Raw genomic sequence first — 24,155 nt, forward strand, 5'->3', positions numbered from 1 at the left:
GCGGGGGGCTGTGTCTGCCTTTCGCTCCGGTTTCACCGATACCATCGTTATTCTCCCCGCGGTCTGCAAGGGCTGAAGTTTCCCTTGATGGTCTCAACTGCCCGCCCCGCAGATCAATTAAACCCAGAGCCGGCCTGATCAACATAAAGGGGAGGCCACACAGCAAACAAAGAAGCCAACCCAAAACAAACGGGCGCCCCCGCGGCTCCCAGGCCCCCCCGCGCCCCCCGGGGTGGAGAGCGCCCGGGAACGCCCCGAAACCTGCAGCGCCCCGCGGGGAAACAGCTCCCCTTTCCCCGCAGGGAGCGGGTCCGGACACCCCCGGAGCCCCCCCGGCTGCCCCGCGGGCCCCGGGGCTCCCCGAGAGGGACGGGGCCGGGGGCAGCCGCCTCCGGGGCGGCGGGGAAGGGGGTCCCCGAGGGGTCCTGCTGCCCTCCCTGAATTCCAGGCCCTGCTTGGTTTGCCTCGGGGCCGGCTTTGAATCGGGCTGTGCCCGCCTCCCTTGGCCACCCTCCCAGCCCGCTTCGCCATCGCTCTCTTTAAAGAACCACTCATTTATCGTGTTTTCCTAATTATGTTTTATTTAGCTATTAATGAGCTATTTGGTGTTCCACTGACTAGGGTTATTCCTGCTCTGCTTTCCTTCCCCTCCCTCCTCCTCTTCCCTCGCTTTGATGTCCTCTTGCATATTATACAAACAAGATCAAAAGCTACTTTTACCACCTCCGCCCACCTCACACAATATTTGTTACGGGAGAAAGTGTGTTTCGGGTCAAAACGCTGGCTTGTTAGAGAGAGGTTCTACCCAGCTGAAACCAGGGGGAGGGAGGGGAGAATGGGAAGGGGGGGTACAACATCAAGTACATGAACTTTAAAGTGAGCCCTATTACCACGTTATTTAAAGGTCTGATGGTGTCAGGTATAATACTGAAGAAAAATGTTACGTCGGACAAAATGCTTATATTTTCCTGCGGTATTAATGAGAAGCTTGCCCTGGGCTATTTCCCCATCTCAGAGGGCAGCAGATGCAGAAAGTCCTTGGGGAGTAGATCTTTGAAATTTCATCAGCATTCATGGGTGACCTAGCCTTTTCAAGCACAATGATAGACATGATAAATCATCTTTGCAACAAATTCTAATTATCCTTTATATGGCCAGGTTGCCTCTTGAAAAGCAGATATCTAACACTTTTCCATATTGCTTCCAGATTTCAGTGAGAGTGTCAAAAGTCTTGTGCCATCATTCTTCCGTGCTGCTGAACATGTTCTGTGACATCAGCCCTGAACTCCTGAGTGTGCTGGAGTCAAACTACTCTATTAAGTTACATGCTTGCCTGTATTGAACTAAATTTAATTCCTTTCCTCTCTTACCCAATGAAATTATGTGGTGCAGTGTAAGATAGGATTAGAAGTATATCATTATAGCAATTAATACTATAATGCCTTCATGATTAGTGTGCTACATTGAATTTCATGGATTTTTGCTCACTCTTGCCTAGATTTCCCTTGGGTCCTCTAGCCCAAACCATTGTATTCTTAGTAAATTAAATGTGAAATCACAGCAATATACTTAATAAATCCTCTATCACCTGTATGGTGTATTAATAAAGGGGTCCAGTGCAACCTGTACAGCGTCACCTTGCAGCCTGGGGTGCACACACTGGGAAGGCCATTTCCCTTGAGGTGGGAGCTGCCTGCCATGTCCCTCCTCTCCTCCTCAGCTTTCTCTCTGCTTGCAGAGCAGGCCCAGGGGAGCAGAACAGTGGGAGCCCAGCACTACTCACCCCAAAGCAGGGCACAAGGCAGATGGATTTAGGCTTGTGGCTAGCAGGCAGAATGCCTTGCTCCATGGTTATTTGTGGAAGGGAATGCATCGCAATGCAGTAACCTCACACCATGCTTGGGAACTTGGATGAAATCCCCCACCCAGGGAGGTTCAAGCCTTTTCCCACCTCCCCTCAGGGAAGAGGCAGGGGTCTTTAAAGAGAAGCCTGTTTGAAGTGGCCCTGATGGAAATGGGGTTATTTCAGAGGTGCAGTAATGGCTGTCTGGTTATCTGCAGCCAGGGCTCTGTGGCGGGGAGATAAGATATTTATTAAGAGACCCGTTTTAATGCTCGGGGATCGCTTTCAGAGGGCCCAAGAAAAATGGACTTTATCTAGTATATTATTATGTACAGTCACCCTGTTGATGTTTTACTTTAGTTTAGACACCATGAATAAAAGGTAATAACTTTCCCTTCAGCTTGTTTATCGGCAAGACACCTGAGGGCAGTGAGGTGGGGAGATATTTGCTTTAATAGGGGTGATTAAAGGGAGACTCTCCAGGATTAGGGGTGAGGTTGGGGTTGCTTAGGGACCCTCAGTGCCTGACATTCAGGGCATATTTTAGACCCAGTCCTTCCTAGGGACTTTGCCAAGAGTCAGGGAAGAGGGATAAACTGTGTTGGGGAAGGAGGTCATGGTGGGCTGTAAGTGCCATGAGGACAGGGAAGGCCTGGGCTGTCTTTGAGCATGGCATCAGTGCTTAAATTTGGTTGGTCTGAAAATGTGGGGGATGGTGACAGATGCCTCAGGCCTTCTTCAGAGCAGACAACAAGCCTTCCTGGCCTGGCTGAGTTTTTGTCTGCTGTTGAATGTTTCCAAGCCGAGCTGGGAAAGACTCCAGTGAATGGGAAATGACATTTCATGCTTCTGGTTCTGGTGAGGGGCACTGTTCTACATCATGCTGAACACCTGAACCGAGTGCCTGGGTGGGGACACTTTTTACCTGGATTGTTGTTGTCCTTTTGCTTGAATAGTTTTTCCTTCTGCACTCCTCTTCACCCACTTCTTCCTACTCCCTTGGTAATGGAGACCTTCAAAGCACAGGAATCTTCTGCAGCAGGGGAACATGTGCAGGGGAGGATGGTGGAAGACCTTGGGAAGCTGGGACAGGATTGGTGGGGGATGAGAGGGTGAGTGGCCCAGGGATTGAGTCCCTGCAGACACCATTCCCAGATGGGTTCAGGGACAAGCTGAACACACTGGCATGTCTCTGGTCTGATAGCTGGACATCAGGAAGGAACGCAGCAAGGAGCCAAACAAACCCTTGCACCTTTGCTGTAAGCATCTCACCACTCCAACCCTCCTCTCCTCCCTCCCAGCACTGCTTTAGTGCCTGCCTGTTACACCTGTACCCCTCCATCCTACAGAGACACCTATTAACCCTCTTCCTTCAGCTAACACACAGAATCATTGTGAGCTGGGAAGCCCAGAACAGACAACTGAGTAAATTCAGCATAAACTACGGTGTCCTTTTGTGGTCATAGAGACTTAAGACTTCCCTCTTTTCTCTCTTCTCTCCTCTTTCTCTATTTCCTTTTCCTCCCTCCCTCCTCCCTTCCCTCAATTCCCCTTTCCCCTTTTAATCTCTATCCCTCCTTCCCTCCTTTCCTCCTTCCCTCCCCGCTCCCCAGCAGCCGGCACCGTTCCGTAGCTCCCTCCCGACGTGCTGGGCTGCGGGGCAGGACCTCAGCCCTGCCCCGGACGCTCTTGCGGTGGGAGCAGCGGGCCCGGCTGCCCCCGCCCCCCGCCCAGCAGCAGCCGGTGGCCGGGCGGGGCGGCCGGCGCGGAGCCGGGATAAATAGATTATTCAACTCCCTTTCACGGCAGGGCATATGAAGCTGGATAATGCTTTTGTCAGGGGGGGATTATTTATTTAGCGGGAAAGAAGGCGGGAAGGGATTAGCGCTTTGCCCGGAGCCCCCTCCCCGCTTCCATCCATCCCGCCCGCCCCGACGGGACGGGCCGCGCCTCCGCGGGGACCCCGAGCCCTGCCCGAGCCCCAGGCTGGGAAACGCGGCGGAGACCGGGGACGCAGCCTGCAGGGAAGGCTGCCGGACCGGGAGCAGCCATCGGGCACCTGTGTCTCGGCCCCTAGATGAGGAGGAGCTCGCTCCCTCCCGCCGTCCGCAACCACCGCAAATACAATTAAGCAGTGGGGAGAAAAGAAGGGGGAAGCTTTTTGGAGTGAAAGGCGGCGTCCCTTCCGGAAAGTGCTCTACTCTGCTCCTTCACGCTTTCCTTTTTTTTTTTACTTTCCCCTATTTCCCCCCCCCCCTCCTTTTTTTTTTTTTTGTGCGTGTCTTTCTTCCCTCCTAAACTGACTTCACTGGCAGCTTTTCCCTCCTTGCGCTCACCCCGGAGGAGGAGGAGGAGGAGGAGAAGGAGGAGGGAAAAAACAACCCACCAACCCAGCCACTAAACCCACCCAGCAGTGGATGGGGGGAGGCAGGAGGCTCGCAGTGCGGGCTCCTGGCCAGCGGGCGGTGGGAGCTGATGGCCGGCGGCGGGGGAGCAGGGCGCTGCCGGCCCCGCGCACCCAGCGCAGCGGCGGCCCCGGCCGCGGCCCCGCTGCCTGTGGGGCGCTGAGGGCTCCGCGCCCGCGCTCGCTCGTCAGGCAAGGTGCGCTGAGGGGGGGATAAAACGGGAGAGAGAGCGGCGGAGAGCAGCAGAGAGAGGCAGGGAGACTGCGGGTCTGCCCGGCTGCTGGCTACCTCATCCCGGCGGCGCATCCTGGCAGATGACGGAGTAACTCACCCGCGTCTGGCGTTGTTTCTTTTTTTTTTTTTTTCTTTTTTTTTCTTTTTTCCCTCCTTCTTTTTAAAGGGGTGGGAGGTGTCTGCTATTTTAGCTTTTTTTTTTTTTTTTTTTTTTTTCCTTCCCACTCTGTGTGCGTGTGTGTATACAAATACATCGCCTCCGCTCAGGGAGCAGGATATTTCAAACCCTAAACTATGGCTTTTCAAAAATCGCCCGATGCCTCCAACGCCACGAGGAAAAATCCCAGCCTCTTGGAGATAGGAGCCTTGTGCTTGGACTCGGAGATCATCTTCGGCTTCACCAGCCACCTCCTGCGGAGGAAAGCCAGGGTAAGGGGATCTTGCCGTGGTCCGGGGGAACTGGGGCCCAGAAGGAGGTCGACGGTCCGCTCACGGGAAAGGGGTGGCAAACTTGGCTGTGCGAAGTTGCGGGCGGCGGTGCCGGGCAGGTTTCAGCACCACGAACAGTCCTGGCGGCTCCGCGGAGCGGCGCGGAGGGGCGCGGGGGAACCGCGCTCTCGGACCCCTCCTGGGGCTTCCCCGTGGGCAGCGCGGCACCTCATGTGACCCCGGTGCCAGATGGGGAGTGGTGGCACCGCGTCCCCCTGCTTCCAGGAGGGTTTTGTACTTAGTAAGAAAAGGAGATTGCTCAGCCCCGTAGCGCGGCTCAACCCAGCGTCGGCCGGGGAGCCCACCCCTTTACCCCCCGCCCCGTCCAACCCGAGCCTTGGAGCTGCGGGAGGGTTTTGCAGATGGTGTTTGGGCACAGGAAATTTCGGAGCGACTTCCCGGAGAGCAGCATTGGCCCGAGCAGGCGGGGAGAGGGGAGCCGGGACGCGGCGTCCCTGGTGCGTGTCTGTGCCGGTCCCGGTTCCCTGCCAGCCCCAAGAGGGGCGCACGGCAGCCCCCGGGAACCAGCCCGTGTCCCCCCGCTCTCCGCTTTACTCCCGCACCCGAACTTTTCCCGGGCGGGCGGGGGTAGCGATCGCAGTGCAGGGGGGCTCTCTCTGCCCGCGGTGCGGGGAGCCTCAGGGCTGTGCTCGTCACCCACTGCCCCAGCCCTGCCCCAAGACATGCATGCATCCTTCACACACGTGCTCGGGCGAGCCAGAAAAGTTTAAGCGGCGACGGAAAGGTGCCTCCTGGGGCGGGATTAATTTTTCCCCTATCCGTATGTGTCTCCCCACTCTTTTTGCTCGGCGATGCCCACTTCACCACAGACCCCACGCGCCGCCAGCACCCACTCGCGCGGTGCCGGGGAAGGGGCCCAGGAACCGCGCTGGCATCTCCGGGAAACGGCCCCGTGGAGCTCCGGTTCGGGATCGGGCTCGGGCTCCGGTTGGGACCCGGGCTATGGTTGGGACCCGGGCTCCGGTTGGGACCCGGGCTCCGGTTGGGACCCGGGCTCCGTCTGGGACCCGGGCTCCGGTTGGGACCCGGGCTCCATCTGGGACCCGGGTTCCGGTTGGGACCCGGGCTCCGGTTGGGGCTCGGGCTGCGGTTGGGGCTCCGGCTGCTCCGTCGCGGGCGGGACCGCGGGCGCGGCGGCGCCGGCAGGGGGCGCTCTGGTCACAGGGACGGCGGCGGCCGCGCGGAGCCCGCGGGGCTCGGGCACGTCCCGGCCCCGGCAGCGCCGCCCGCGCGGGACCGCCGTGACAGACAGCGGCGAGCACTCCGCTCTCTGGGGGGAAAAAACTAAAAGAAGGAGAAAAGTGCTAAATATACGAGCCGGAGCGGCAGCCAAGTAGACAATTAGCTGCGAACGTTAATTTCTCCATCTGTCAGGTCAATTTTCGCGCGTAGGAGCATCCCGTCGCGCCCGCCGAGCGCCGGGAGAGCCGGCCCCACGGGGCCTGAGCCCCGCGGCACCGCGCATCTGCCCGCGGGGGTGTTGGGGGGTGAGCACCGTATCCCAGCCCGCGCAGGAGAGCGGCAGCCGCGGGGCGGAGCGAGGGGAGCGGAGGGACCGGACCCCTGACCCCCGCTGGCAGCTGGCCCGCACCCCCAGCACCGCTTTGCTGACTCCGCGCCCCGCGGCGGGACCGCACCCCGCGCCCGGCCCTTTTTTTCTGACTCCCGAGGAACTTGGGTGTTAGAGCGTGAAGGAAGCAACGACTTAAGTCACAGTGATTTTGGCACTCTCCCTGTAGGGTCATTAAGAAATGGTATCTTTATCCCCCCGCCGCTATCCCAAACCTAAACCCGAACCCCATCCCGCCCCGGCCAAGGCTCCTCCGCCCCGCTTACCCCACCCCACCCGCCCCCGCCCAGCCCAGCCCCTCCTCCCCTGCCCTCGGAGCACTTTTCCAGCTTTTTTTGCCGACGTGCTCCCGTGCTCTGGGTCCTTCCCCGTGCCGCCGTGGGGAGCTCACTCCGCCTTCCTTTCCCATCCCAAACTTCGTTCCCATCCCAACATGGGAGGCAACATCACCTAGAGCGGCAGTCCGGGCGGCGGGGACCCGGCGCGATCACTGTTGGCAGCCCTGACCCCCGCCCCGCCATGGGCGCGCCGGGCGGGCCGCGCCGCCGGGCACCGCGCCGCCCGCACTAGCGGAGCGGGGCAGGGGAGCATCCCCCGCTGCCATGATCGCGCCCGCCGGCAGGAAGGGACCTGATCCCCGGGCGCCGGGGGTAAGTTCCTACAGCACTCATCTCCTCCCCGCGATTGAGCTTTTCTTTGGTTTTTCCTTTTTTTTTTTTTTTTTTTTCCCAATAGTCTTCCTTCCTTACTTTTTTTTTTTCTTCCCTTTTTTTTTTCCTCCTCGCGAGGAGGGTGGGAGCAGCGCTGCCTCCGCGTCCCGCGTTGCTGAGCTGTGCTGTCTCCGCAGGTGGCGGAGGGGAGCGCGGTGCGGGAGCTCTCCCCGCGGAAGAGGCCGCCGGCCGCCGCCGAGGAGGAGCGCTGCGCCAGCCGCCCGCCGCCCGAGGGAGCGGGAGCCGCCGCGGGGACCGAGCCGCGGCCGCTGGAGCGGGCGGCGGCCGGGGGCTGGTGCCGGAGCTGCCAGGCGCAGCTGGCCGAGCTGAGGAGGCAGGCGGCCCGGCTGGCTGCCGGCGGCTGCCCGCCCAACGCCCCGCCGGTAAGTGCAGCGCCCGGCGCCGCCGGGGGGTCGGGGACGGGGGGTTGCGGGCCCCGGCCCGCGCGGGGTCACAGCTACATCCCCAGAGGATCTGGGATGGGAGCGTGTTGGAGATTTCCAACCGGGGAAGGTTTTTCAAAAGTTCAAGGATTTCCCGTCCCGGACTTTAATCCAAAAGGGAAACTGTGCGGCTGGACGCTCAGCCGCTGCTACAGCCACCGGCTGTCAGAAACAGCTGAAACTGAACCAGGGAGTTTGGGAAGAGGAGCGAAAGGGCCGCGCTGCTGCCCGGGACGCGCCCTCAGGGCCGCCCCAGACGGGTGCCGGGGGAGCTGCCCGTGTCCCTCCTCAGGACCGGGGCCGCCCAGATCTCCTGACACCGCCCCAGGGATGCCGCCTCGCTCTCGCGACTGGGATTTGCCTTCATCCTTCCTAAGAGAAGCTGCCGGTGGCGGGCTTTCAGCTCCTCCTTCCGAGAAGTCCATAAAGTGCAGCTGAGAATCAAACACTTGTGTCTGTGGCGCTGGAGGAAACTTTGAGTGGGATGATTTTTGAGTGGGCTGTGCTTTCGCCCTCTGGGTGCTTGAACGTGCCTGCCTGGCTGATGGGTTCACTCCTGTCCATAATGTCTCTGGGGCATTATGGACATAATGCATAATGACACTGGCTGTGTCATTTTCCTCCAGTTTGTGCTGCACCGTGGCACTTAACACCTGTAGGGAATGGAGAAAGTGCATGAGGATGGCAGGAGGTTCCCTCTAACACAGGTGCAGCTTTATTAGCATGTGTTCTGATTGTCTGCACAGTTTTTCTTTTCCATGTTTGTTTTCTGTTTATCAAAGGCCTTTATTATCCTTGTCCCTTTTCCTTTGTCAGAGCAGGTAGAGCAAAGCTTTTGAAAGGTGAAAAAAGACAGTCTTGATACAGTATTGCCTAGACATCTGAAGAGATCCTGAGAATTAGCTGATGGGGCAAAATACAACAGAAGACCCTGAGATTCTGTTTCAGGACACACAAAACGTGTGTTGGGGTTTTGATAACATTTGGAAGTAACGTATTGTTTTCTAAACAATGCTTATCTGGATGTTTGCAAGAATGGGGGGGAGGGTCTGAAGAGGAAGCCAAACCCTACTGACCTTCGTTTTCATTCAAAGAGTTCCTGTATGATCTACAGAATTCCCATTGAGTCTAAATATAGTTTTGTTTGGAAGTGCATTGTGCAGCAGTGTCCAAATGCACGGTGAGGTTTGCATTTTCAGGCCAGATCCAAAGCCTTTTGAAATCGACAGGAGTCTCTCTTTTGACTTGCTGGGTTTGGAGTAGGCTCTTATTTCTGTGGTGTAAAAGGTCACGTATCTTATCTTATTAGATTCAGGACTGCTGGACCTTTTGTTTTCTGGATTGCTGCAAATGGTGGAAAGAAGTTTAATTTCCCTTGTGAAGTGCCTGAGATAGGCTGCTTCAATGAGGAGCACAGAAACCCCTGTTCCTGTTGTTGGGGTGGGCCTCTGCCATAAAGAATCTGGGCCTATCTGTGAGCGGATCTCTGCCATGGGAAAAAAAAATTCCCAGTGCAGGAGAGTCAGGGGCCTCAGCCAGGTGTTCAGGTGAGGAGACCTGTGAGCAAAGGCCTGTTTGTGTGGTCTCCTTCCTGCAAGTCTCGGGGGACTTCCTTGATAAGCACTCGATGATGGGTAAAATAATCCCCCTTTTCTGCAGGGTTTCAAAGCATGCCTTGGAACGTAATAAAATAGGAGTCATCACAGAGTCAGAACCTCAGCAGACCTGAGCACGGAGTAACAGATACCTGGAGTTTACTCACTGTGCAGCATGCAGTAAGGCTCGATGGCTGAAATTTCTTGAAAACTGCATTCTCTGACACTTGAGACCTGTAGCCTAATTGCAAGCTCAGATTCCCTCTAATCCTGGTGTGGTGAGCAGCTCCTCAGGAAGGAAGATGCAATAAACAGTTGTACTTACTGCCTTGTGAGCGTGAAGTAGGTTAGCGGGAGATAACAGTCAGGGGTTCGGCTACTCAGCTGCTGAGAATTGGCCTTGCAGAGGGAATCTGATGCAATATGCTGGCAGGGTGAGCGCTGTGTAATGTTTGTGCCAAAAAGGCAGCTTGCTCGATTTCCCCCCCTCCCTTTCTTGTTTAATTATATAACAAGACATCTGAAAAAGCAGCTCCTCTCTGTAAGAGTTTCATGCCCATACAATGCAAGTCCAAAGTTCCCTACAAGCTCTTCTAATGCACTGTCAAACTAAGCACCTACTGGATGAGTAAACACCAGAAGGCTACTGCTTGGAGCATGCTGCTCTCAAAGGATTTACCTCCTTTGCCATAATAATTAAGAGATCTTTCAGCACAGATTCAGAAAGGTTTCCACACCTGGTTGAAAACCCTTTGGAAAGGTGGGTGGGTGCCTCAGAGATGAAAGAAGGGCTAGTTTCCTGCTGTTGATATCTTTCCTGATGAAAGAGTGGAGGTGTATTCTCATGTGTGGGGCAGCTGACAAGGGATTGAATTCACATTAGAATAGAAAACCAACACACTGTTTGCAGTCTGCAGGGATAACAAATCTAATTACTTGTGAGGGCTATGATTCATACAGTTTGTGTTGCTATCCTTTCAATTAGATGTATTTAAAATATATAAATAATTTAAAGTTTCAGTGCTCAGATGATGTGCATTGATTGTAGAATACTGTTAGTTGTTTGTGTCTCTTCAAAGTCCTCCAAACCTCTCTGGACAGCTGATAAAAAGATACACCTCTTTGCTTATGTCGAAACTCTTCAAACAGTCTCCCAAGCACAAGATTTATTGCATCCTACACTCTCAATTCCCTTCATTTTACTGCTGCTGCCTTTACAGTTTTCCACCACAGTGAGGCCTGTGTGTGAATCAAAATGCGATTTTCACTAAGTGTGGATGGAATCAAGCAAAGTTTAATCTGAAATTATCCCAGATTAACATTTTGGTATTGCGGTGTTGGCATCAGTTACTGGGTCATGTCCTGAACTAATGCAGTAGGGAAAAACAAGGTGTCTTGGTTTATCCCTAATTGAAAGTTTTGCAGGCTGCGTCCCTGGAGAGTCGGTAATGGGATACAGGATCTCCTAATGCCAGAGTTTTGGCTGGAGTGCAGAGCAGGTTGCTGTGCCTGGAAGTTGTTGCTGTTGGCAGCTGTGGGACAATCCATGGGAAATGAGTTGGTGGTCTGTGTTTCACTCCCAGTTGGCAAATAGCCTTGTCACAAACCACAATTACCACTAATTGGCATCATTGTTGGCAGTTTCAGGAAGACACTGAGGACTGAATGGGATGTAGATTAAATTAGTAATAATATTACTTAGCACCTAAATTCTTCATTGTGCTTCACAAATGCTAATTAAATAATTTGTGTGATTGCCCCTGTTAGGTAAAACCCAAACATGCTGTCATTTCTGAGGAGGTGTATGTCAGAGTGAGGTGTGTGTCTCCACAAGTGGAGAGGCAGGGACTGTTCAATATGAGAGATGTGCTCCTGGAGCTGCATTTCTGGAAGTAAACTCTGCTGCCTCTGGCACAGGAAATAGCCTTAAGGATATACAGCTACTGTAAAATGGTTTTAGCTAATCCCTTATGAGCAGAGGAGAAAAGCTCTCCTGGTGTGAGGAATGCACACATGGATGCAACTATATCCACAGAAGGGATTTATACTAGTGTAAATATTTTGGTTGTAGAAAAGTAATGCTTGTTCCTAGGTATACTGTATTAGAAGATTTTTTTTTAAAATCAGAACTGAAAGGAGGTAAAGACCAGCAGAAGTTGACTTTGAAAGTGGTTAGCACTGATGATCATGTTTCTCCCAGCCCAGGGATTCAGACACTGCATTTCACTTGTCTCCATCCACCCTCATGCCCAGACACCCCCAGTCTGAGCAGTGTATACTGTACTGCCAGTGCAGGCAGGTGCCAGAGGCAACATTAATCAGGGCAGAAACATTAATTTTGTGTTATAGCTTGAGTTCAAGAAATTCTTCCTGTCTTAAAGAGCTTATTTTCTTCCCTGTTCTGTTGTTTTGCTTTAAATTTTTATCCCCATGAGGCACACCACTGAACTGCTTCCAAGGGCCTGAAGGACAGACAAGAGAGTGTGGCTGTATTTCCAGTGGTGGGCTTGGCAATCTTCTGTTCCCCAATACCTAAAAAGTCCTGTATTCCCAGCTGCCCAGGTAAGCTGAGCTGAGTACAGAGGATCATGCTGCCAGCCCTGGTCTGCAGGGAGCCTCAGTGAGCAGAACAGGTAATACCTTTGTTGCTGATGAACCATGAATCATTTGAGGTAGCTAAGCAAGTCCTAGCCTGCTGTAGCCTTGTCAGGGCTCAGTGTTACACCAGTCAGAGTTGGAGGAATTGCAGGTACTCTGGGAAAAAAGGGAAGATGGAGCTGGCTTTAGCTGTGCTGTTTGTGTGGGTGTCTTACCTGTGCAAATGCCTGGCAGTGCTGCAGGACTGAACTCCTATCACTCCTCCTTCTGGTCAAAGTGATGGTCTCTTGGTGGGAGCACACCTGTGTGTGCTGCTGATTGCATCACCTGAAGGGGAGATGAAGAACAGAGTTTTGGGCTAGGCAGGCTCTTTCCTGTGGCTTTCTCCTGTATGTTAAATAACTCCCCCATGTTTCCACCAGCACAGAACTAGGATGGTGGGATGGATGTTCACTGCATTTGTTCTCCCTATCCTTCTGCGTTAATCCCAGCTATTCCCTCCTTGGAGATGACTCCATAAGAGGCAGCATCTTCTCTGCAGCTGCACACACTGTTTGGTTGACAGTAAGCTAGAACTTGGACATCTGGCTTCTGCCAAACAACTAATAACATGTGGGTACTGCCCAATTTCTCTCATAGTTTGTGGAAGTTGTAGGAACTTGTTCTGTGCCCTCTACCTCAATTTCAAATAATTTTGCAGGTTCAAAAGCTGTTTAGGTGGGCTGTCAGTAAGAAGGATGGAAAGAAGGACCATGCAGTAGTTGTTACTGCTTTGGAAAACCAGGCTGAGAGGACAGGTATGGGATTGAGAGCTGTAGTCTTGATGTGTGAGAGTTAGGAATGCTTTGTAATTCCCATCCTGGCCGCCCTGATGGTCTGCTGTCAGCAGGAGCAGAGGCAAGGAGAGCTCATGTGATCCCTGGCCAATACCTGTCTCCTCACTGTGCACTGCTGGCTGCTCCAGGAGCCTGTGCTGCCTGTGGAGAACCCTAGGGGAGGGCTTTGTGTCCTCAGTGTTTGCAGGGTCATGCTTCCCTGAGAGAACAAGGATTCAGAGCATGTGGAGACTTCTTGCAACACTTGAGGTACACGTGGAGTCGGTCTAAGCTTTTAGGAGCAGTCCCTGGTTTCACTGAGTTTTCCTGCCTGTGCCCATTATTTTCTGTTAGTGTGTCAGCACTTACTGCTGGGGTAGCCCCTTACTGCCTGGATTTTGGGAGTCACAGTGGTGACACAGCTGAGTCTTGGCTAAGTTTGGGGTCTCCTGTTACTTAGGGGCTCTTCTTATTTTCTTGGGAGGTCTTTCTGCAACTGGGTTGATATGGATAACGGGAATTGAGTGGAAGAGCTGTCTTTTACAGACTGCTCTCTAGAGGAATCCAATTTTCACAGCTCTTTACAAGCACTAAATGTGCCTTAAAATGTTCTATATTTAACATTTCAAAAATGCGTAAGTGGAAAAGTAAGGTCTTAGTTAATAAATATGAAACTACGGGGCATTTTTTTAAGATGCACATTTAATATTTAATTTTGTGAGAGAGACTCTTGCAGAGGCTTGGCTGTGGAGTGCTCCAGGCAGTGTGCTCAGATGTGGATTGCAGGTACGTGTGCAGTCTAATAACAGGGTTAGTGACAGGACTGTGTCAAATGTGTTGACACGAGCAGTTCCCGTCCTTGACTCGGCGCAGTTGTTCCCCGTGTGACAGGACAGGCTGTGGAAACTAATTGTAATGAGTTTGCTTATGATGCTTAGGATTTTCAAGCATGCCCTTTTAAAATACAGGTGAGAGGGATTATCTTGCAGTTTGGATGCTGGAAGCAAGAGACCTCACTGGGGGATCTGAAGAGGGGATTGCACAATTAGCTGAAGGTACTGTGGTCTCCTGGGTAGCTGAGGGTAATTAGTGTTTCTCTGGCTCTTTCTCTGGCTAATTCCTTCAGCACCCTGCCCTATTAGGGGAAAGGGAGGAAACACATAAACCATTTCAAAATCCCAGGGGGTGGAAAAGAGCATCTGCTCCTAACATCTGAGGTTACTTTGAACCTGTTGAAATATGTAGTAGCTGCTTTATTGTTTTTGCCAAGAGTTTCCACCTACAGTGATCCCAACCTCTGACTTGTTAACAATGAGGTTGTTGGAGGCAGTAGACATCCTCCTCCTCTTTCCTAGCTCACAGCAGCTGACAGTGGCTGCTGCTGTGGACCTGGCACTGCAGGGTACAGGAGTGGGGATGACTGAAACCATCAAGATTTTCATTCTTTTTTTTTTCCTCCCACCAAGACCAGGATTACCCACCATGTTCACAGTTGCTGCTTGGGTACCCCAAAATAGCTGCACTCTGTGGGCCTGAGTTGTCCTTGCCACAGTGAAGATGCTGATGTGGGGAAGAGTCAGCTCGTCCCTGGGTTTTCAGCTGGCAGATAAATGTTTTGTCATGAAAAGTGAGCAGAGATTTTGCTTCACCCTGGTTAGATGAGGAGAATCTCTCTGGAAGCATCTGCATGTCTTATGGAATATTTTTCCATATGCCAGTGCTGTTGCCTTTCTCAAAATTGGATTACCTTCAGGAACTAGATCTGTTTGGACTTTGGTCATACTGAGTATGGCAGGCAGCTGTCCAGTTGGAAGTACTGTATCTGCTCTTTATTATTTACTGGAAATCAGTGGAATTTAACTTGTCTGGATTTGTCTCCTTGTCCTCTGACTGCAGACCTGCAGCACTGAAATAACTATTTTATATTTACGTGTCCCGTATATCTCCAAGTGGAAGGGATCTTTAGGAAGGTGGGAATCTTGTGTATTCTTGGCTATGCTTGTGATCAGGACCTGCATGACTTCTTGAACAAGTGTCTGCTAATTTTGAATAATGATTTATGGGAGAAAACTTGGGCCATGCAGCTTTTACTTTGAGGAAAATCATACCCCCTGCTGCCTCTGTTAACAGGAGTTGTCCCACCTCAGGGATGCAAATTCTGAATTAATCCCTGGATCTGTCACTGAGTTTGTGAATTTGGGCAAGCAGCTTAATATCCATGGGCTTAATTTCTCCTTTGCTCAGCAGAGAAAAAATGCTTCCATCTTCTGTTCATTTCCAGTAAGAACTTTTTATTGTGGTGGGGACTCTCTCTTGCTTTTATGGCATGAAACATCAACTGCTGTTAGTAGAACTGACTGCTCCTGTAATGTGCACAATAGGAATGTATAACACAGGGACACAGAAAATAGGGGACTCTGTGATTTGCTATTGAATTTTCAGGTCAGGTATTGGGGAGGAGTTTCTGGAGCTGGGGTTACTGCAACAGCAGAAAGACCTGAAAATCTGTGAACTTCAAGTAAACTGTAAAGGCAGTAACAGGTAGTCCTGAAAATCTGCTAGTTCACCAGGAGAGGAGTGGTGAGGCTGTGGAAGGAGACTGAAGGTCTGTGGTGTGTGTCCAGTTGAAGTGGAGCTTCAGTAAGCAGCAGGTGTGAGATCAGCTCAGGGAGCAGGGGTTAGAGCTGTGCTGATGGTACCTAGAAGTTTTATCTGTGTACTGCATGATGCCTTCCTGTAACTTGAAAGCTGCCTTGTGGAAATGCGATGTAGCCTTGTAAACTGGGGGCTCTTAGTGGCTTCAGTCCCTCCTACTGCTGTTGAAGTTTATGCCAAGGTGTATAATTACTCGTTTTTCATTAAAAATATTTTACTTTTAAATGAAAAGAAAGCTAAATTTTATGGAGGAACTTACGAACAAAGCTTCAAATTATTATTGCTATCATTTGGAATATGGTGAGAATATGTCACTTATATTCTTCTTAATATATTCTTCTTTAGCATAAGCTAACGGAAGTGCAAATCTTTGGCATATAGTTCTTTGGACTGACTTTACTTTGAAGCTGCATGACCCTTTAAGGTGTAGCTGGCAGATGTTCATTCTCATGTTGGAGAAAAAATGTTTAGTATAAATATATCCACCTATTTTAGGCAGCATAGTGCCATTGTTGCTTGTTTGTTTTATCACCAAGAGTCTGACTGCTATGCACATTACCCTAATGTACAGTGAATCAGGGAAATCTTAGCTCTTGCTCACAAAAAGAGGCTTAGGTGAGTACAACCTCCTTCTTTGAGTCAAGTCTTAAAATTTGTCTTTGATCAGCATTCCTGGAGTTTGCAAGCTGCTCTGAGTTTCAGCTGGGGCTGGGCTGCTATTATCAAACATCAATACCTGTGCAGGATTGACTGGAACACTGGACAGCTGTAGGAAGATGATCAATTTTCGTTTAGCACTTAGAAAATATTCCCCTGATGTTGCTGAGGGATTTTATACTGCTGGGTGAATGGGATGGGAGGGATGTACAAAACTGAAATATGATAGTTCTGACTAGGCTGGACATTGGCTTGGCTTTCAGCACGAACAGTGAAAAAGAAGCATTAGTCCTGGTTCTCACAGCATTCAAAAGGTTATTTTTAAATGTGTTTCCTGTTTTATTGCCACATACCATTTGTTACAGCATGGTTTGTGTTGCTGTCTGTGTGTATAAATTGATCAGTGCTGATTATACTGTAAATGGGCAGCGTTTGGCTTTGTGTTTGAACTCATTTGGGATGTTAAATGTACTCAGTTTGTATTGTATTCTGTTTTTATTACCTTATGTTGTTCTTACTGTATTGTATGTTGTAACATGTATTTATTCCTTTTGGCATTGCTGCTTTTCTTCTAGATGTCAGACTACAGCAGTTTCCTACAGCTTGCATATGGCTTTATTGAGTAAAAATTTCTTTTCAGGGGTTGCCTGGTGCTTTTGCATCTTATGTGGCTCCTGAGGAGTTCAGGGATGGTGTTTATGCCCAGGGTACATCACATGGCCTTCAGCAGAGGGGTGCTGCTGAGTGTTTTGGAGGAGATGAGACTGCTGAAGTGGTTGAGATCAATGGCACTATGCCAGACTGGTGGCACATGTCCAATTCCCACCCCAAAACAGGCCAGCAGGAGCTGTCTCCAGAGACTCTGTGGAATGTGACAGTCAGAAACTTGAGGACTAGCAAGTGATTGTACGATCAGGAAATCTGGCCATCCTTGTTTCAATTGCACTGCTCCTTGTGGGTCACCCGTGGTGTTCCCAAACTGCTGCATGGCCCTGGGAAACCTGGTTCTAAGGAAACACTCATTAATGATGAGAAACAAATTTGCTCTGTAAAATTTGGTCTTTGAAGTGTGGAAGTGAGGGACAAATGTCTTTGCCACTGTCGTTTCTGGGCAGTGCTTGGTGCTACCTCTCTGGTCAGTGAGCAGAAGATGGAAGGGTTAGTTTGTCCAAAATACCCTTTTTAGAAGATGTGCCTTGGACTTAGTATGACCTACAGGTACTGCAGAGTTTTTGTAAGCTATCTTGGAAACCGTGCCGTGGGTGAAACATGGGACAGGATTTCACCTAGAACTATTTTGCCAGTAGCTTGAAATTCAAAGTTAAACCCTGAATCTGCTCTTAAAATGTTCAGGTGTTAGTGTAACTTGTGTAACTGTAAACTGAACTATTTGTTTGTCTTTTTCTGAAGATTTTGTTGCAAAGGCAGGCAGATACTTTTGACATTCCTCCAACAAGCTCTCACAAGGGTAATTTTGTGTGGATGATTGAGTGGCATGGAAACACTGTAAGATACTGTCCTTTTGTGGATTTTGTGAAGAAGAGATACAGTTGAAATAATTCATAAATTGCACAGAATCTCAGCAGACTGCTGAGAGAGCTTCTTTCAGCAACTACCTGTAAGAATAAAGTAAAAAGCATTTATTATTGATATTCACTTTTTACATATTAAGAAATATTTCTTCTCATACTTTTAATTTTTTATTTGTAGGCTCCTAAGGAGTGTAGAATAAGACAAATGTGTTCAAGGAAGAAAAATATATGAGTTAATACATTAAGTTTACATATTTTTAGTTTGATGGATTTATGGTTTTTAATTACATCTTCATGTCTTGCATTGGGATCCCTGGGGGCCCTTTCTGAATTTCATGCTTGTACTCTTGTACACATGAGATGCTTTAACCTGCCAACTTGTGCAGTCTTACTGCTGCTTGACTGACCTCTGGTGAAGTTCCTTGTTATTCAAGTTTAAAATCTGAGACTTCTACAAAGAGCTAAATGATTAGAAGAATATTTGTGTGATTGAGAGAGTTTCTCATGCTGACATGTTGTGAAACACACAGGCTGTGAATGGGTTTCTCTGATTTTTGTGTGGAAATTTGCGCTCAGCATTTGCTCAGTAGATCACAAGGAGCAGCACCCTGGCTCAGTCTTACTGGCTCCCTGAGGGCAGTTTGGCAGTGGGAGGTAGTCATGTCTTTGGTAACAACCCTTTGGGGAGCCATGGCTGGGTTCAGGGAAGAGTATTTTCAGCAATACATCATCCTGAATGTACATCTCCCTCCTTCTGTCTCCGGTTACATGCGACACTGGATTTTTGTTTCATAGCAGTTTGCATCGTGGTTCTTTTATTGACAGTGGAATCAATAACCTGTGTTAACAGGTGGGAAATGAAGTCTGCTCTGTGCAGTTTTGGTTGATTTACATGGGTGAGCTGCAGTGGAAACCAGACTGAAGAGCTGGTCAGTGTCAGTATTCCAAATCCATCTCTCTGTGTTGGTATCATTACCTCCGTCTGCTTTTCTCCAACACATCCTCTTCATTTTCCTGCTCAGGGGGAACATAATTACCTGTTTATGTGTATGTGTGTAGAAGTAGTGCCAGGATCTATTTGTTATAACTAGAGGCAAAAAACCCCGGCTGACAATATTCAGGCTTTCCAAAAGAAACTTGCTTTTGGGACTGACAGGGAGTGTGAATATTCAGGCACAATTTGAGCTCCTATTCTCAGATTTGTGCTCTGTGTTCTTTTATTATTCTGGTCATGTCTGCTCATAAGCACATGCAACTCAAAAGCAAAATTGCTCTGTCTGTGCTGTAAGAATTTAGTTGGGCTTCAGCATCATATTTCCAAGTCTTTTGATGACATGAAAGATGTGTTATATGCAGGGTTGGCTTTCCTGACTTACCCTGAGTTCTTCACTGAGTGTTTTATTCCTGTGGGAGGGTTTGGCTCTTGGAGGATTGGGTGCAGTGAGAAGTGTGGAGTAGAGAGTAAAGAACTGAAATGCAGAACACTTCACCCTGGGGAGTGAAGACAAGTGTAAACGCAAAGTCATTGTCCTCTGAGGTGAGTAACTGGAAGTCTCTACTTTTTTGTTTTCGTTTTACAGTTTTTATTTTAATTTCTCTTGCTAAAATCATAGAATTATGATTCTGAGTTAGAAGGGACCCACAAGTCCACCTCCTGGCCCTGGACCACTCCGAGAATCTCACCCTACTGGTCCAGGCTCAATCTGATTTTTCCTTCTTGTCACTGGAGCAACAGTCCTGTTTGCTAGTGTTAGAAAATTGTCCATGGCATTCTGTCCTTCCAAGAGGCTGTGCTTGTGCTTTCTTTGGAAAAGCTGTCTCACTAAACATAATAGTAAGAAATGGTCCACCTGCTGCTAAGGAAGTGAGCTGAAAAATGTCTGGTTATTCAACGAGAGAAAACGTAGATTCACTGAGTGAAAAACATCTTTCTGTACCTGAACAGGATTCCTGAAGTCTGTGCAACAACAGAGTTAAGGTAATCCTGATTTTACAGAGTGAGTTAACCCAGGATTTCTGTAGCTCAGCTGAGTACAATACAGCAGTGACATCAGTGAGAGATTAGAAGAAGCTTTGTTATCTTCAAAGACTGTTTACTTAGTGTTTGGAGGATCGCTGTGTTTGTAGGCAGAGGTAGGGAATGTCCTGGGGCAGGTGGGAGCTGACAGCAGCACACAGAGCCTGTAGTGCTTCTCCTCATGCATCCCTGCATTGCCTCCCAGCCTGCTGCCTGCCACTGCTTTTGTGTACACCACCCAGACAGAGGTCTTTAAGAGATTGCCAAGGTTATTTTGGATGCTAAACACTGAACCCAAGCAATAGCCTTAATTTCTACGAATCCTGGAACAGTATCACTTGCTTTTTTCTTACAGGTATACATCTATAAGTTTTCCTTAAAATATTGGTTAGAGGTATTTTAAAAATCTCAGAGCTCAGTTCTGAGGATAGTTACCTACCCTTCAGCTATTGCTTGTTTCACATGTAGGACAATGTAGTTTTTTTGAGGATTCTTGTGCAGCTCTTGGGTCCTTTCTGCAGAATTCCTTTTGACAGCAGTTAAGTCACATGTGATCTCCAGAAAGAGGACAACTCGATTTATGGATTTTTGTATAAAAACTGCTATAAACTTAATTTGAAGCCCTCTGGGATACATGTCCCACATGCAAGGGTTTCACAAGTCCTTTTTTTCTCGTGAAAACATCCCTGTAAAAGTAGTCTTGAAACCAAATTTTTGCCTCATTGGCATTTTTCAAAAGACAAAACACAGATGCAGTGTTCCAGGCAGATATATTTTTGTTCCCAGCTGTTTTGAATGCTCATTTGATGTTAAGTCTTTGTTCAATCCAATCCTATGTCATTAATGACTCTGGAGTAAGTAGGTATGCAGAGCTGGAGGAAATCCTGTTTTATGCATTCCTATTCTAGGAGAGCCTCAGAAAGACTAACAATAATGCAGCTCGGTGAGGTAATGGGTAAACATAGTAAGAAATAAAATGTACTTGCTCCTTACTGAAGCAGAAAAATAGCTTATGAAGCATAATGTTGTCTTTGATAAGCGTAGATAATCTGACCTGCTTCAGTCTGTGGATTAAGACATTAACTGGGGAAGGTGAAACGGCTTCTTGTAAAGAACCTGTCCCTCTGGTTGTAAAGCAGGTGTCAGCAAATGTTAATGAGAATTAAGAAGGAGTAGGAGCCCAGTCATAACCCAGCAGGCACATGAAAGGCTTGCCCTGCCCTTGGTGGTCAGTGAATTCCCACCTGAGGCTGAGGGTTGTGTTCTGCAGTTCAGCCTTACCCTGGCTCCCCGGTGGGTGCTGCTTCCAGCCAAGGGGTGGGTGCTGCAAGGCCAAGGTTTGGTGGAGCCTTGGGTCTGTGGGTGTCCTCTGGATGGTCCTCCCAAGGTGCTGTGGGAAGGAGAAAATGGGAGCATCCCCAGCTTTTCCTTCCCTCTGCTGTGTGAAGTTTAGGAGAAGTGTTTGTTTTCAAGAGGAACCAGAGTTCTTGTAGGAATTTCTTAATTGAGTTTTTGAGGAAGTTAAGGCTGGATTTAGAGCTTTTGATCCTGGTCAATGGATAGATAGCAGGTAAAAAAACATGATGAAATTTTTTGAACTTTTTTTTTTTTTTTGAGAAGAAAATGTGAAATTGTTTAATTTTTCCATCATCCAGCTTCCACAGCAGCACGTGTGAATTCAGCAAAAGAATCTGAACTCCAGCCCACTCACAGTGTGCTGCAGGCCTCCCTAGGGGCCCAGGGCAATTCAGCTAGCATTACATTTTTAGATAAGCTTACTCCATTTAGCACATGCATTTTGATCAGCCTGTGATTACAGACTAGTGACTTGCATGCATATGTACCAGGGCCCTGGTGTTGGTGTTCCTCAGACATGCACTGGTTTTACAAGCATTAGTCTGGTGTGTGCACTTCAGCTGTATTTCTAGTCCCTTTCTACCTTCATCTTTTTGGCAGCAAAACAGCAGAGATTCCTTTTCTTTGAGTGAGTAGGCAGAATCATACTTGTGACATATTTTAAGACTGCTTAGAAGATACAAACTTATTTAAGTGCTTCTGATTTATCTGGTTTTGCTTTATTTGATGTCTTAAATGTCAGCTACTCTGAACAGTTCTAGGATTTTCCTCCTTTATTTGGGAAGTGTCAGTTGATGAGAAGGCAGCTGATGTGCTGAAAGCATCACTCCTTTAGGAATTTGGTGTGTGAAGTGTTTAGCTGGGAAGAAAGCCCTGTGACAGTTACCCTTTTGTTTTTGTTTTCTTTTGCTCCCCCCCTCCCTGAAGAGCTTCGGTTTTGTCCTGCTGGTTTAATGGTTAGAGAGTGCTGCAGCTCTGTTCAGCTGTGCAGTGCCTTTCAGGTTAGTGAGAGGTATCTGAGGAATGAGAGGGATCCCATGGGAATAACTGGCTGGCACTTGGTTGACCTGATCTGACAGGTCCCAGCTCCTGCCAAGAGAGCATCTGATGCAGCAGCCGGGGGTCTGACCCATCCTGGTCCATGGGGCCTGCGTGGGCATGTGCCTCCCTACCTGTCTGGTGGGTGTGGCTGCCTCCAACACAGCCTGTGCTCCTGGGGAAGGCAGTCCCTGCAGGAGACCTTGGCCTAGCTGGAAGGAGCTGTTGGAGCCCCGCTGGCAGGAGGGAACTGGGATACCTGAGCGCATCTTCTGCAGAGGCTGGTCTGGCTGCCTTATGCACACAGGGCTTCTTGGTGCAGTGCTTAGGGGAAGGGAGTGAAGGGGTGGAAATGCATTTAGCATGATGAGCTTGTAAATGCCTGGTGGAAAGTGCAAGGCTGGAGGCGGCTTGAAGCACCTCCCTCTCCTAGACCCCACTAGCTGTGGTACTGGCTCTACGGGAAGGATGGAAACCATCCAGTTGCTGCTTTCCAGAAACACTCGAGATCAGTCTTATGGGTATGTATCACCTCTCATGTATCTTGCTTGTTTCAGGTTATGTTGTGATGGCAGTCCTGATCATTATCTCATTTTAATTTTCAAGAGCATGATGTATGTGGATACAACTACTGCGCTCAGAGATTTCACTGCGAGATTAGAGACGTGTTTAGGAAATTAGTAATGAGAGAAAAACACGTAATTAAAAATGATATCAGTTTGGAAGCTCATCCATCTTCAGCCAGCTTGCTGGAAGAGAAAGGACTCTTACACAATACCTAGTGGTGGGAAAATGCATTTGGTTCTCCACATTTTAAACAGGAAGGAACTATTTAAATGACAGACTTACAATAGTAATTGGGGCATTTACTTTTGAACACTGGATAACATATTGTAGCTGAATAATATTGCAGTAATTCTGTATAAAGTTAAGGCAGCTCTTGTTATATTTGTTTACTTTTAATGATGCCTTCACACAATTTTTTAAACACTTATTTCGAGCCTTTCTGAAACAATTGGGTAATTGTACTGGAAACAGCATTCATATTTTGAGGTAGTCATATTTACATATGCCAAATACTGTCTGTAACATTATGAGGATGCACACTTAACAATTAATTTGTTTTCTGAGAGGCAATTTTATGTGAAATGTCTTAAATTTAAAATCTGCAGCAGAATTTTAGCTCTTCATCCCTGATGACCATTATAAAGTTGCCATATGTCTTAAAATGTGCTCAGCACAACTGCAGTTTTTCAGACTGAATTTCCTCACATTTTATGATGAAATCCTTAGTTTAGAATAATTTTATTCTTTAGTAGGAGAAACACCATTTGGTCATATATGGTTCATTATGCAATGTAGTAACTTTTAAGCATTTCAAACACTACACATGCTTCATTTGAGTTTGTATGCCATTTTTCATGAACAATTGGCAGTACCTTGTTGTCATTTTTCTCATGAAATGCCCATAAACTCAATTATCTTCCTGTTTGGTCTCACTTACAAAGACACAGAAAACCTAAGCAGATGTCAGAGCGATAATCAGGTGTATGTTGTAGTACTTTGCAAACTTTTAATTGCTGCAGGGATGTTTCCTACTTAATGGCTGTGTTTATTAAATGCTCCTATGTGTTTATTAAATGCTCCTATCAGTTGTGCCTTGTTCAGGAGTGTATCTTACATGTGGTATGGTTTATCCAGTGACAGCCTTGGAGTAACCTTGCAGAGGGATGTGCTTTTTCAGTTACATTGTAGTGTAGTTAGCAAAACTGCTGAGTAGCTCATGGTGTAAGGTCCTGTGTCATCAAGTATTTTGTGACCTTTGGGTGGGTGCTGATGGTGGCTGTTGACTGTCTACCTCTCCAGAGGTGATGAGTGTTGTTTTCTGGGGGGGATGGACAGTAGATGAGGATGGTGTGGCCAAAATGACTCACCAAAGGCTGGCAGTTCTTGATGGTGCTTGGAAAAGAGGGCCCTTAGTTGGTGGCCAAGGGACCCTTTGTGTCTCAGAGCTGGAGGTCAGAAACTGTGGTGGAGAGGGTGGGCAGCTCTTGGCATTCCCTGTTGTGCTTACCCATGGAGAACTGGCCTTCCTGGAGGGATGTGAGGGGAAGCAATTTTTCTTTACAGCTTCTTTGGGGTCTGTGCTGTTGTGCATAAATGGGGAGATACAGATA

General features: G+C 48.8%; 1 protein-coding gene across 6 annotated transcripts in view; it reads left to right on the forward strand.

The window, feature by feature from the left end:
• The first annotated feature begins 4,727 nt into the window (after window positions 1–4,727).
• The window catches only part of KIF26A (kinesin family member 26A), a 96,524-nt gene continuing 77,096 nt past the window's right edge, over window positions 4,728–24,155 (forward strand). The window contains exons 1-2 of one of the 6 annotated variants that reach the window (XM_086892877.1): window positions 4,728–4,911; window positions 7,410–7,655. In XM_086892877.1, the coding sequence (XP_086749003.1) occupies window positions 4,777–4,911; window positions 7,410–7,655 (381 nt within the window). In that variant the 5' untranslated portion in view covers window positions 4,728–4,776. Of the gene's footprint in view, window positions 4,912–7,409; window positions 7,656–11,110; window positions 11,128–12,248; window positions 12,521–12,608; window positions 12,706–24,155 lie in introns of those variants that run through there. The other 5 variants (XM_086892873.1, XM_086892875.1, XM_086892876.1 and 2 more) reach the window with 5 other exon arrangements.

This window comes from Cyanistes caeruleus, chromosome 6, assembly GCF_971803275.1.
Source record: "Cyanistes caeruleus chromosome 6, bCyaCae1.hap1.1, whole genome shotgun sequence".
NCBI lineage: Eukaryota > Metazoa > Chordata > Aves > Passeriformes > Paridae > Cyanistes > Cyanistes caeruleus.